Below are 15,151 nucleotides of genomic sequence, written 5' to 3'. Positions count from 1 at the left end.
TAGTATTATCAAAGCTGGTAATTGTCTATTTCAGTTATTAAAACTGTGCTGGTCTGGTGGCACCAGTTGACTTACTGGTTGCACCACCTGACTTTTCAGACTAATTTCAATTTACACAGGCATCTGCTTAGACACCTGTAGAAATCTTTGTTCTTGAACTTGAGTTTATACTTACATTTTCTTCATGAGGCAATACCCTGGCCTGTCTTTTGTAAAAGCATGTCAAAATAAAAGTCCTTTGTTTTCGAGAAAGTAAGAACTTTTTCAGAGTTGAGTACTTTTAAAGTTGCCTCATTTTGCAACATAGATTTTATTGTAAAGTTTACAAACATAAAATGGCAAATTCTTATTTATCTTGAAATTTTATATAACTAAATTACCTTTATTGATAGTTTACTTAATCAGCATATATAGTCAGACAGTTGTGCTGCCTGTCATTTTTAGACTTTTGGACACAAAACAAAACTAAAATGAACTTAAAATGGATGATGTGAAAATTGTTTCATATACCCATAGCACTGAGTCGTCTTCTCACAGTGGAAGGATGGACAGAAACACCTGTGGATGTTTTCCGATCTTGATTTTTTCCTCTCTCTGAATGGTAATAGCTTTAAGTGCTGTTTATCTGATGGGGGCAGTTTTGCTGGTCTGCCAGGTCTTGCATGCTTTTTAGCAGTCCCATTTTCTCTGTAGCTTTTAATATTTTTTTTTAAACTCCAGTTTTAGGAACACCTGTAGAACTTTTTCTCTTTGACTTTCCCCTTCCTTCTGCAAATGAATTATCTTACATCTAATCTCCTCAGAAATATCTTCTTTTAGGCATTTTAGATGTACATGAGAGAGGAATTTGCAAGGCAGCTAAGGTGAGTTCAGGTAGCTGGTTGTATGGAAGTCAGTGTCTCTTTGAAGAGGAACATAATGTTGGTGGCTCCTGTAGGAACAGCTTTTGTTGCACTCTCTATAATAAAGGTGTGAAACTATCACTGGGGTTGTACCCCTCTTATCACTGGGGTGGGACCCTCAAGGGTACATCTCAGTACCTTTAGTCAGGGAACATCTATCATCCATTGAAATGATATTTTCTGAGTATTGAGTCCTCACACCCCGTCTCGTCTCCAGGCTTTTTATTTTTTTGTTCTGTTTCAAAACATTAGGTTATGAAAAGGTTTCTAACAGTGTGGGAGGACACAGCTGTAACTATTGTCATCTTGCTATACTATCTGAATGAATTTACTTACATGCTTAGTTATGTAATAAACTATAATTATATTTGATTTTCATTGTATATGACACGTTTCTGTTTGCACTTCCATCTCTTTTCTCTTTGGATTGATGTCAGCAAATGATAAACATGGCAAAAATGTAAGGGATGTGTTTTTTTTTCCTTCTGCAAAACAAGACGTTGCATGCAACAATAATCTACCAAATCCAAAGCCTGTGAGTTCCAGCTGAAATACACGGTGAGAAATAATTAATATCACTGCTACTTCTAAGGCTTAAATCAAAATTTGATATGTGCTCACTTGCATTTGATCTTTGATCTCTCATATAATATTTATAGACAAAAGAAAGAGGAAGAGAGATAAACAGAGAGAGGCCTGGAGAGCGAGAATGGGGCGGGGAGTATTATGGCTGTTGACCACAAGGACAATGGCGGATGATATACGATATTTATCTGTGCCTTATCACTGCTGGGCACGCTGAACCGCAGCATGCGAGCAATCACTAATCTGTGAGGTCTGGATGACAGAATAAACACTGAAAACAGGAGAGCCAAAAAAGTTTCAAACGTTAGATGAGAACAGGAAAGTTTATATGACCTCAAAAAAATTAATAAAGCAGAAGCAGCTATTTCTACTCAATAAAGCAGCGGGGTCTGAGGAACGTGTTCAGAGTTTGAATTCTGAGACTTGAAGTGACTGCGTTCAAGTACACAGCTGATTAGAGAGATGTACAGCCTCTCTCTCTCCTGGCCTTTCCCTTCAAACAGAGGTACCTGCCCTGCAGTCACATTAGGACCTCTAACCAATCAGAGGCCTTCAAGATGGCTGAAGAGGGAGACGACTGATCATGTGAGCTGTGTTTTAGTGTGTTTAAACCTCATGTTGGGGTGTGCTTTTGTTTTTAGGTATTTTACCAGTCGCTGCTGTCGGAAGAAAATCTTGTATCTCCAAAATGGTAACTTTACAGGAGAAGGAAAAAACATACTTTACTTTTAATGTAAGTCAATGGAACCAGACTTTTTTTCGTAGTCGTTTTGTGCCGTTTCTTTTAATCCATTCTTCATGAAATTTACATACAATGTAAAGGACAACAGGCATTTTCAAGTTATGGTAAAACCTGAAAAATGTCAAAAATGAGGATGAAACAAATCAAGGTTTTCTTCCGACAGCAGCGCAGCGCTTCTTTTAACTTGGTTTGCAAGACTTTGTCTCTTGTTTGGGGAAGTGCTTTAGTTCGTATTTGACCTGCACACTTTTAACTGTTTTACAAGAGCTTGATTGTTTGTGCCACCTGGGGTTTCAAACAGGTAAGAGGGGCATGCCTATACATTCGCACCACATAGAAGTCCACTCTATCTAGTTCCCTAGGTCAGAGAGCACCACAACATGTGCTTTTGTTACTGGTCAAGTGTAAAGTAGTTGGTTTTTGTTACCTTTTTTAGATTAGCTAAGTACTTTTTGTTTCGAAGTAGGCAAGCGTGGTTAGGTGTTTTTGGGGTGTGGGTGTTTTTATTTATTTATTTTTTTTGTGCCATTGACTCTTTCAGCGTGTTACTAGGTATCATAGTACACCAGTTATGTTTTGATTGGTTTCGATAAAATGGCTTCAAAAGCTCTACTGGCCTGTTCCTCCAGCTTTTAATCCATCACCAGTTCAGTCTTTTAATGCCACATTACTGATCCCACAGCACCCTAGACAAACGTGGGGTTGTAACATTATGCAAAAGTCAAATTGGGTTTTTGTTGCTTTTCTATGTGAAAATACATTATCACATCCTCTACAGAGAACACACTTCAATACGAGAGTCTCAGATTAAGCATGTGCTAGTCTTCACTCTCTGGTAGCATTGTGAGATGCTAACTAGTGGGTTGAACTAACAACAGGGGGTTGAACTGAGATTTCTAGTGAGCTGCTTTGACAACATCCATTTATATATCCTACTGTACAAGAGCACTCTTTATTTATTTAATTTACAGACAAAACATCCATTAAGTAGAAATTACTCATTTTTCAGCAGCCATTGCAAACACATGTAAAAGGAAAGCACACGAAAGCCTCAATAACTAAATATAAGATCAAAATTTCAATATTTAGTGTGTCCTCTGTTTACCTTTATTACAGCTTCCATTCTTTTCAGGAGACTTGCTTTCAGATTTCCAAAGAAATCTGCAGGGATAGTTTTCTGCACCTCCAAAGTTCAGTCTTGGGTCATATTTTCTGCTTCTCAAGATCCAAACAATCCCAAACACATTCAGTGATGTCTGGTCTGGACTCTTCTTGTCTGTTTCCTTGGCTTAATGAGGCTTCTTAACAGCTACCCATCCGACAGACTCATTACACTGAGTTGTCTTCTCACAGTGGGAGGATGGACAGAAACACCTGTGGATGTTTTCAGATCTGAAGCTGCTTGATTTTCTCCTCTCTCTCAGAGATGAAAGGTTTATCTGATGGGGAGAGTTTTGGTGTCTACCTTGCATGGTTGTCAGGAGTCCCACTTTCTCTGTAGCCCTTTAATTATGCTTTTGAACTCTAGTTTTACAAACTCCAGTTTTTTCACTTATTTTCCTAACTTGACAGAACTCTACATAAATGTTTATAAATGCTTATTCCAATAGGCAGCATCTGTCATAAAGGCTAATTCAGCTAACTTTTTTAAACTGACAAATATAAGCGGTAACACTTTCTATGAATGTTACCTTTGTAAGCATCTATAAACACATTCATAACATGTTGTAATGCATTCATAAGGCATTATAAACATGGCTATAAATATTTATAAAAATGCATTACACGTTATAGCTATGTTCATTATGCGTTATGAATTGTTAACATAATGCATTATAAGTACTGATCATAACAAATTATAAGAGCTCATAAGTCATATTTGTCCGCTCTAAGTAAAGTGAAGGGTACTGTACTAAAGCCTCCTCCAGTGTTAAGAGTGAGGCTTCAAGTTGAAGTATTTACTGAAGGATTTACTGAAACACTAAAACATTCACAGTAAAGCACATTACAGGCTTCAAATGTCAGAGTTTAAACTAGTGCTGCCATCAGTGTTTTACCCAATGTGGGAAAGGTAATGTACACCACCGTTAGCCTGGTATTTGTCTTTACTTTACACTCTCCAAGCTGGGACTGACTTCTTTGGCACTGACAGTATAACATGTTATCAACACTACTTATAATGCTTTATATTAACAATTCATAATGTATAATAAACATGGCTATAAAGGGTAATTCATTTTTATAAATGTTTATAATCATGTTTATAATGTCATATGAATGTATTATAACATGTTATAAATGTGTTTATAGATGCTTACAAACGTGACATTCATAGAAAGTGTTACCATATAAGCTTTATAGTGAATGATGCCTATTGGAATAAGCATTTATAAACATTTATGTAGGGTTATGTCAGTTGTCATGACAAGCTTATCACTGCCCAAATGGCCCAAAAATGACTTTGAAAAACGTCTGGTTCCACTGACTTACATTAAAAGTAAAGTAGGTTTTCTCCTTTTCCGGGAAGGTTATCATAGGTAGGTTTCCTTCCAATAACAGCGTTATTTAGGTGTCATATAGCCTTTTGAACAGCACCCTACAGTAAAGTGTTACTGAAATATCTCCTGAAAAATGAACAACTTGAACTTAATGGCCATTTGACTGGAAATAAACCAAATGAAGGGAGGGCTCTGATTTTTGCACAGTGCCGTACATCTTGGTATGGTGGTTAGAAATTAAAAGACGTCTTCATGTTGAACATCAGACAAATCTGAATAGTAACATTCATGATCCAAGTCAGATGGTATTTAACAAAGCCTACAAGATCTGGACAGGCTTTGCAGATGAATTCTAGTTTTGTGACATATGTTACTTATACCCTCTTCCTATAAACTCCTCCACATCTATCAAGTCCAGATGTACGTGCTGAAATCAAAGTAAATAAAGTGACACATTTTGGGTTTTTTTTTTCACTTTTACAAGAGGTCAAAAAAGTACAGATGGCGCTTTGAAGATGTTCTAAAATATGAGTGTCTGGGGAAGAGCAGAAAGATAAAAAAGGAGGGGCGAAAAGATGGTGGGAAGCAGCAGGGACTCGCATGAACATGTGCAGATGAGTAATGCGAGCTTCAACTTGACTGGATCTCTACAAGGACCAGCGTGAGATAGAGACCCTGCTGTACATCATCTTTTTATGCTTTTTAATGTGACATAAAGAGATACAAATGGATTCTGTCAAACCTTTACCAAGCCGTAACCTATCTCACCCAGGTTTTACGCGGTAAAATAAATATCAAACCGCCCAATTAACTGCGCTACACGGATGATATGAAGCTGAAAATTGAGTTTACTGTGGAGCTGAACTTAACCATCTGTTTCTGAACAAGTGTGAGGCACATCTTTTCACACCAGTTAGATTTGTTATATTTCAGAGTGAGAAAGTAACTGTGACTGGAAAGGTATGCGCCGGTGAGAATTTATGCAGTACTGAATCTTTAAGTTGGGATAACATTTGATGAAGTCAGAAAAACAGGTTGAGTTGTATGCAGATGTTTCAGCTCGACCTGACTCTAACCTCAAACATCTCGTGCCATTCTCAGCGAGCATATTCCACACGCATTTGTTTCTAATTAAATTAAAGATGATAAACTTCAGAAGAGGCATGTAGTAACAATAAATAAGGGCTGTCATGAAAAAATAAACACATCACTGGCAAAATTTTTACTTCCTGATAAATCGGCAATGATTAGTTGCCAATTTGTGCATCCTCAAAAAAGATTAAGGGTTCTTTAGTAAAGAAAATGACTCTATGCATGATTAAAAGGTTCTTTGCATTGTGATACGATGTCAAGCTTGTAACAATAGAAGAACCCTTTTTAGTACTACATAGAACCCCTTTCAAAAAGGTTCTGTATGGAACCATATATAACACTTTCTCCATTAATCTGAACAACATTTTCCTGTGTAAAGAACTCTTTAATCATGCATAGAACCCCTTTTGAAAAAGGTTCTATATGGAACCATTTACAATACATTCTCCATCAATCTGAAGAACCCTTTAATCATGCAAATGGTTCTTTGACTGCTCATGCGTCTATGTAGAACAATTTTCTTCACTAAAGAACCCTTGAAGAACCATCTTCTTGAAGTGTGTATGATGATACTGCACTACTGCTTTTTCTCAAAGAAACAAAGCCTGACAAAGCCGCCCAAGTCCCCGGGTAGCTAGGTCTTCCCCTCACATGATACTACCAACGAGGGTGAAAGCAACACGCTTGGAGGAGAAGCTAACTGGTAATTCTGTTACGTCAGCTGACAGACTGCCATGTTGGTTAGCATCACTCTGAGTGAGGAGAGGACCGTCTTACCGATCGAGAGAGAGCAAGGACACTTACGCTCTCTTGGACACTCGGCCACGATCTGTGGCATAAAACACGTTCAGTTAAGCTCATTTTCATTTGTTGGCCTTCCTTTTTATTTGAGTACATAAATAATTGGTAGAAAGTGAGAGAAATGTTCTATAAATATATTTATATTTATTCCTGTTATCTGCTCAGTAACCAAGGCTGCGTTATGCAAATGAGCACAGGTACCCACCTCCACTTGGTCCATGAGAAGCTCCTCCTCCTCCTCAGTCACCTCGAGACACACTGGAACCAAGGCAAAGGGCCGGCTGGCCATCTGCTGCCGCTCCCGCATGAGCTGCTGGAGAGAGAGAGGGGGGGGGGGGGGGACAGAAAGAGTGAGAGGAAGAGAGAGGGGGAGAAAGAAAGAAGAAAAGTAAAAAGAAAAGATGAGAGAAACAGAGAGAGAGAGAGAGAGCAAGAGAGAAGGAGAGAGGGGTAGGAAAGTAGAAGAGAGAAAAGAGAGAAGAGGAAGAAATAGAGCAGAGAAAGAGGGAGAGAGACAGAAAGAATGGAGGAATGAAGTTGGAACACAGAGATAGAGAAAAATAGACAGAGACAGGCAGTCAGGGAAGAGAGAGGCACAGAGAGAGAGGAGGAGGAGAGAAAGAGTGGAAGAGATAGAGAGTCAGAAGAAGAGAGACAGAAAAACAGAAAGACAGAGAGGGTGAGAGAGAGAAATAGGGAGCATAGGGCAGAGAAGAAGAGAAAAGGGAGGGAGAGAAAAAGAGAGAAAGAAAAGGACAGAGAGTATGAGAGATACAGAAGAGGGGAAGAAAGACAGAAAGAAAGAGCGAGAGAGAGAGAGAGAGAGGAAAGGGGAGAGAGACGGAGGGGGGGAAGGAGAGAGAGAGGGAAAACTTAATTAAAGAGGAAATGAGAGAGGAATAGAGCTTTTGTGAGTCATGCGAGGGGTTCTTTATCTCTGCATGCCCCAAAACACCCTGAAGAAAACAAATGTAAACAGACGAGAACACAACACAATAACAGCCACGACTGAATAGGCAGGAGCGCAGAAACACACAGACACACACACACTCACACACACACACACACACACACACACACACACACACTCACACACACAGTGCACCGTGTTATGAGACCACGACACTTCATTACTCCACATATGTGACACTCATGAGGAGCCCAGATAAGTTTAAAAAGAAAATACACACACATCACTTTCAAATTTACAACTGAACCCACACCGACGCCAACAAACACAGAGCACATGACAGCACAAACACATGAGGACTCGTAACAATAACTCTGGGACGGCCTTAGCTTGACTCTGTAGCTTATGGGCCGACACCTGCTCCATAAAATATAAAACAGAACCAGACCACTTCAGTCTTTATAGGAACCGAGAGCATTTCCACACACGAAACTCACTCGCCTGGTAAACATCCTCTGACTGATTATGAAGACTGTGTTACACAAACCAACACTTTCTCTGAGCACCTTCGGACTGCGTATTCACACGCAGGCCTAGACTGTAGCGGAGGATCCAAAACTCAGATCTACAGGCATTTTCACTGAACAGATCCGAACAACAGAGAAAAGAGATCAAACAGATGTGTGTAAAATCCCTCTGAGATCCCTTAAAACCAACAAAGTCTGGAACATTTCAACTAGTCTGGGCAGTCATGATATATTTATCCGTATCATGCTATACTGACAATGATCGCTGATTGTTATAAGCATTTTGCTTAAAGGGGAATTCCACTATTTTTTTTTCAAAATGCATAACTAAATGGTTAAGACAGGTGTGCTCAATCCTGGGCCTGGAGACTTACCACCCTCGAGAGGTCAGATCCAACACACCAGACTCTAATACTCAGATAATCCTGAAGGCCTTCATTACCTGGATCAGGTGTGTTAGATTAGGGTTGGAGCTAAATTATGCAGGGTGGTAGATCTCCAGGACCAGGATTGGGCACCTTGGGTTAAGATGTCATTCAGTAGTTAGATGTGAAAGGCTCTGTTCTAGACAAACTTACAGAATTGGAGTCAGAATTGTTCAGAAAAGTGCTGGTAATGGGAACCAGACATCTGCAGTGTTTAGCTATTAGATAAAATGGTTATGAATACACAGTTTGCTGCCTAAGACATTGTTCTACAATGGTTTTGAGATAAAGTTTTGATCAAAAAAAAACATATATTTATGTATTTATAATTTACAATATTACATACAAAGAGACGACACGTGTAGGTTTTGGATAGTTGCAGATATCATGATCCCCAGTTCCTATCAGCACCACTGTAAAGATACTGGAGTCAGCAAGTTTCTGTTCAATGAACCATTTCACAAGAAAACACCTTCAACAACTGTTTTCATCTGACTAATTTGGCTTTAATTTTAAGTCTAAGAAGGATTGTTGTGGTGTAATGAACAATATTATTGCCAATTATTAGGACAGGACATGAAATAAGTAATGATAATATAACAAAAAGAAACAAAATGTAGAACATTTCTATATTCTGAGGACTCTGAACAGGTCCTAACATTCAAACTGTAATACATTTAAAACTGTCTTAATATCACAGGAATAGAACAAAATTCTGTTTACCAGTTTTTAGATACAAAACACCTCATAGACCTGGCTTGTAACTCACACACTCAAGTTTGGCAGCTTGAAGATGCTCCACAAGGGGGCGCAATTAGTTCATTTTGGTGCTTCATAACAAAGCGACAAAACCACAATGCGCCCTTTATAATGCATGAAGCTTTCTACCCCAGCTGTGAGCGGCAGAGTGTGATGAGGTGCGATAAGATGTGCCGATTTTTGATGGATCTCTCTTCACATCACCATGTCATTCCACCTCAAAGTGAGAAGGAGGGATCTTGTCAACCCTTCTGTAATATTCTATAATATCAATATTAATATTAATTTCAATTGTATTTATTATATATTTTTTTCATTTTATTTATTTTTATTATGCATAAAATATGTACCTAAAACATCCTAAAAAAGGATGGATGGACGACAAAAAGTGTAGCTAGGATACTAAGAGAGCGTAGCTGACATTAGGTGAAGTCTCTGCTGTACATCGATGACACTGTGCCCTTGTTTCTTTGATAAAGGTATGTTTGACGCTTCTTTATCAGTTCACTGGAAACTGCTTTCTTCTGTCATGGTTTATAGCTACAGCCAGAACCACCTGAGCAGTCATATGACTTTATCATATTCACATTTGCTCAAGGAATGTAATGTATCTGCCTCAAATGAGCATCCAAACTTTCCCTTTTTCCAATTTTTGATAATTTTGTTTTTATTCAATATGTCAAAAAACATATAAAACTACACGAATGGAAACCCAGCTAGTGAAAAATACATGCTGTACTTGGTGAAATACTGTTCTCTTCAGCTATCAGTCCAATCTCTAAAGTAACAGAGTCACAACCTCAAAGTGTGTGTGTGTGTGTGTGTGTGGTTTGTGGTTTGTGGTGGGCTTCTGGACCACAGTGTCCGGACTGAGAGCTACTAAACATGACGCAGACCAAGGCGCTGATGGCAAATTCATATGTCTGGACAATTGTAATGATGGTCATAAAAACAAGGTTGGATGTTGGTGTGTGGGTTTGTGTGTGGAACATTTAGCACACATGTAGGCCTGTGTTTGGAGCAAAGAGTGGTTTATGTCCCCTGACAAGTCCTTCAGAAGAGGGAGAAGGACACAGTGGCATCTCTCGCCTGGGCCTGTAAATGCCCCATAAAACGCATAATTAACCTCCACAAGCTGTAAACAATGGCTGTCTCAGGATGCAGAATAAGAGTGTATGAGTGTGTGTGTGTGTGTGTGTGTGTGTGTGTGTGTGTGTGTGTGTGTGTGTGTGGTAGAGGAGACACAAAACACCTCTTGTTCGTCACAGTGAGAAAGTTCAAAAGACCATTGTTTTATTTTGTGCACTAAATTATATTTTGCTACTGAGGAGAATTAAGAGACCAACTTATTTAAGTATTTAATTTCCAGTCAAAACAGTCATTTAGCACAAGTTAGGAAAAAAAGTTGCAGAAAACATATTTAAAAGAATATATATAATTAAACATCACATAAAGTTCAATATTTATTTTGTCCACTCTATACCTTTATCACAGCTCCTTCTTTTCTGAACATGCTTTCAAAGAAAGCAAGAATTTTTTTCAAAGAAACCTGCAGAGACATTGTTCAACGCCTCCAAAGTTCAGTCTTGGAAGTTGGTAGCACTTTCTGCTGTCCATGATCCACCAAGTAATAATAATAATAATAATTTTATTTATATAGCACTTTTCATGCCGGTGGCAGCTCAAAGTGCTTTACAGACAGGTGATAAAACATAGTTATAGAGATCATTAGTACTTAATTAGAATCAGAAGAAAATGAAGAAGATACAAGATAAATTACAAGATTAAAACCATGAGACATTCAGTTTTAGTTAAATGCTAATTTAAAGAGATACGTTTTTAGGTGCTTCTTAAAAGTGAGCACTGAGCTTGACTGTCTAATAAAAGGTGAACTGAGCTCCACAGTTTAGAAGCATAATAACTGAAAGAGTCTCTCCATGTTTTCTGTATTTTACAGAGGGTCTCTGTAGAAGGCCACTATCTGCAGATCTTAGATTGCGTGCCGGAACATAAACAGACAGACACTCTGTGATGTAAGCAGGTGCTTTAGGGTTGTTTTGAGCTTTAAAGACTAGTAGCAGAACCTTGAAATCTATCCTGAATGATACAGGCAGCCAGTGCAGCTCTTTTAAAACGGGAGTGATGTGATCTCTCTGTTTTGTCTTTGTTAGGATGCTGCTGCATTTTGTACGAGTTGTAAAGGATGTGTAGTTTTCTTAGCAAGTCTAGCAAGAAGAGCATTACAGTAGTCAAGTAATCCCAAACACATCCAGTGATGTTGAGGTCTGGACTCTGGGACAGTCAGTCCAGGAGACTTTGCTTGATTTGCCTTTTTCCTTTTCTCAGTAAGAGCTTCTTGACACCTACACATCCTTTTAGACCCACAGCGCTGAGTCGTCTTCTCACAGTGGAAGGATGGACAGAAACATCTGTGGATGTTTTCAGATCTGAAGCAGCTTCATTTTCTCCTCTCTCTCAGAGATGGAAGTTGTGCTGTTTATCTGATTGGGGCAGTTTTGGGGTCTACCAGGTCTTACAGGGTTGTTCAGGAGTCTTTTAATACAGTTTTTGAACTCTAGTTTTGGAAGTTGCTGTTTTTTTTAATGCATTTTCCTATGACTTTCTTCTTCCTTGTGCTAGTGGATCATCTATTATCTAATCTGCTCAGAAATAAAGTGCTGTACATACAGTGTACACACTGTTTATGAAAGGTTTTTTCAGAGAGTTATACTGGCATACATGCCATTCAGTTTAAAGAAATACTCCGACATGCTTTAACCTAAAGACTATCTGCCTGACAACTCTCACTCATTTCGAACACAAATGTGGTATCAGTTATAAATTTAGAACAAATATAAAAAGGCAAGGCAAGTTTATTCCTACAGCACCTTTCGTACACTGCTGTCATTCAAAGTGCTTTACAAATGAGAAAATACAGAGTCAATTAAAAAGTAAAGTAAACGAGAACAAATATTAAAACCATGATTAAAAATATGATTAAAACAATAGACTTGAAATAGAAAATCATTACATTAAAAATCAAATTAGCAAATAAATTGGGAAAATTAAAAATCTACTTAAAAATTTAAATTAGGATAATAAAGTGCCGTTACAGAGGAGAAGGACTAAAACAGCTGACTGTTTTAAACTGAGCTGAGAGCTGCTCAAGTAGGAACTTTTTGAACCTGGATTTAAAAGGATCCAGTGTTGAGGTTCTTCTAATGTTCTCTCTCAACTGGTTCCATTTCAGAGCAGCATAGTAGCTAAACGCTGCTTCTCCATGTTTAGTCTTTACCTTCAGCAGGACTAACTCAATAAAGCGCAGAATCCAGTGCTGACAGAAGCTTAGTTTGTGTGAAAGGCACATTTGAACAGAGCAAAAGATCCAAAATCAGATGACTTAACATGACTTAGTAAAGGAACAAACAAAAAAACTAAACTTTAACACATGTATAAGCCTAATGGCTTCTGTGAAAAGCGTTTTGTAGCTATTTTTAAATGTATTCATTTTAAGTACAGGGAAGTGACCGTCTCTGGTAATCTGTGCTACAGAAGCAGCAGATAGAGATTAGACTGAAAAACGCTGGAATGTTCCTTTAACAGCCACAAGAGGATAACGTAAAGCAGCTGAACACGTCTGTGCTGTGTGCTTATGTGTAGAAGTACAGGATAAATTCTAGATTTCATGGGTTTTAGTTTCACAGCTGTAAACTTTCCTCGCACAGCAGGAAGAGTGGCTGTTATTCCTTCTGTGTGCTGACAGGGCGAGTGGTCACATGACCCCTCAGCTCAGCATTGGTGGTTCAGTGGTAGAATTCTCGCCTGCCACGCGGGAGGCCCGGGTTCGATTCCCGGCCAATGCAGCTAAACTTTTTTTTCTTTTCTTTTCTTATTTTTTTGCCCATGTTTTCTGTTAAAAAGCTCATAGAATACTATGAGAATAGTCTAATAGATTAGGGGCTTAATACACACTAAAAATATAAATAATAAAATAATAAATCTATGCTTGGACCTGCATGTATCGATAGTATTTCTATACCAAAATATCAACCTTATATCTTACCAGGCTTCATTACTGTGTAAGCAGTTTTCTTTACTGAACAGACAGCTTTGAAACAGCGCAGATCTCTAAACTGAAAAAATACCCAAAGCCTTCAACATGCTGCATAACTGTATGTTGAACCACTGCAGGAATAAGTCATTTCTTCTCCAGCTATTACCTTCATTCTACCTTCATTCCCTACACTTCTGTTTCTTCATGCTTCTGCGGACTATAAAATGAACTCTCTCAGCAACATTAACATTATCAGACTCACTCAGCATCAATCTAATCTGACAGAAGGCAAATTCAATGAGTACAGTAAGCCTATCATGACACGCTCAGTGAGACAAGCGCTACTGGAGAGCCACACAGAACATCAAAGCGAAGTGTTAAAAACACTTAAGCATGATCAGGTATACAGCAAGGCTGAAATATTCAAAAAAACAATTTAATTTGGCTTTTAATTTTAAGGTCACAATTTGATTTTCACATTTTTTTTCGCTTTATTCACTTCCCAAAGAAAACTCTTTATTTAACAAAACACTGAGCAAACCATGCAGAACCATAACACACACCAAAATATGCTTCATAGTTTTATGTATTTATGTTTAAATATATAACATATATGTAGGAGTCTGCATGTCCTCCCCGTGTCTGTGTGGGTTTCTTTCGGGTGCTCCAGTTTCCTCCCATAGTCCAAAGACATGCAGTCAGGCCAACTGAACACGCTAAACCGTGATGCCCTGCGATGGACTGCCGATCTGTCCAGGGTGTTTCCTGCCTTCCGCCCAATGACCGGGATAGGCTCCAGCTCCCCCGTGACCCAGAAGGATAAGCGGTTTAGATAATGTGTGTGTGTACATATATGTATTTCTTTCAGAAATTATTTTTTGGTAAAAAAAAAAGCACTGTAATAACATTTGCACATTGTAAGGTGCTGTACTGCACTATAACAATGACGCATGGCATTCTCAATCAAAAACTACAGTTATATATTGGAATATTGTGGTTTTCCTTTAAACTGCATTCAGAAAAACAACATGGATTTCATAACTAAGCCAGTTTGTCAGTTTGCTGTTGAGATGCTGCATTTAGCCTGAAAGAAGCCCAAACTACACACCTTATACTGCATACTTGTGTATATCAGCACTGCTGGAGCAAAATCTCCATTTCAAAGTTACAATAAAAAAATAATATGAAAATGCCAGTTACACTGTAAAAGCTGATAAAATTTCATGATGAATGGAGGAGCAGAAATGTTCCAAATGATTTGGAAAAACATCTTGTTACATTATTTTCCACTCAAAATTGAGAATATTTTTTCCCCTCTCCTGTAAAGTTACCTTGTTGGGAATACAAGGTTTCACCACAACTGTGACAATGTGTATACTGACAATAACTCGACTTATAAACAATAAGTTAAAATTTTACACAAAAACTATGTATGGAACCAATGTGCTAACTATATTTGCCAAAACATGCAGCACTGGGAAGGTTCCTTTAAAAATGCCCTCCAATACAGATCAGTTATATAATTAAGCAATAATTCAGCAAAACGTACCCAACACATAACAGACATGCACAGACACAATAAATCTGATGTATAATTGTCTGTGCTTTATGTTTGCTATACGGCCGTTTGAAAACGTCATTAAATGTTGGAGGAGTTACTCAGGTTTTCAAGTAAAGAATGCATAGCATGAAATCTAAATATAAAGTACTGGAATATCATGGCCCCTCAGCTTTATATTCCTAGCTTGTCCCCCAGGAAAACCCGTTTGCTTTGAGAGTTCAGCATGTTTAACCAAACGTGAAGGCTGTTTTCATGGGAACGGTCCAGAGAGCCGATTTCTGGTCCTCCTGAAATT

The 15,151-nt window shown here is 38.3% G+C and overlaps 1 protein-coding gene and 1 non-coding gene across 2 annotated transcripts in view; one reads left to right on the top strand and one right to left on the bottom strand.

Annotated features, from left to right (window-relative positions):
• Nucleotides 1-15,151, bottom strand: part of atrnl1a (attractin-like 1a) — a 370,723-nt gene that overhangs the window by 69,003 nt on the left and 286,569 nt on the right. Inside the window, 1 exon segment of the mRNA XM_036575121.1 lies at nt 6,826-6,933. Coding sequence (XP_036431014.1) covers nt 6,826-6,933 — 108 coding nt within the window.
• trnag-gcc lies at nt 13,034-13,104 on the top strand. The gene has a single exon. It is a non-coding gene; the product is annotated as a tRNA-Gly (tRNA).

The sequence above is a fragment of the Colossoma macropomum genome, unplaced genomic scaffold, assembly GCF_904425465.1.
Source record: "Colossoma macropomum unplaced genomic scaffold, Colossoma_macropomum, whole genome shotgun sequence".
In the NCBI taxonomy this organism is placed as follows: Eukaryota; Metazoa; Chordata; class Actinopteri; order Characiformes; family Serrasalmidae; genus Colossoma; species Colossoma macropomum.
This window is presented reverse-complemented; position numbering and strand designations above follow the sequence as displayed.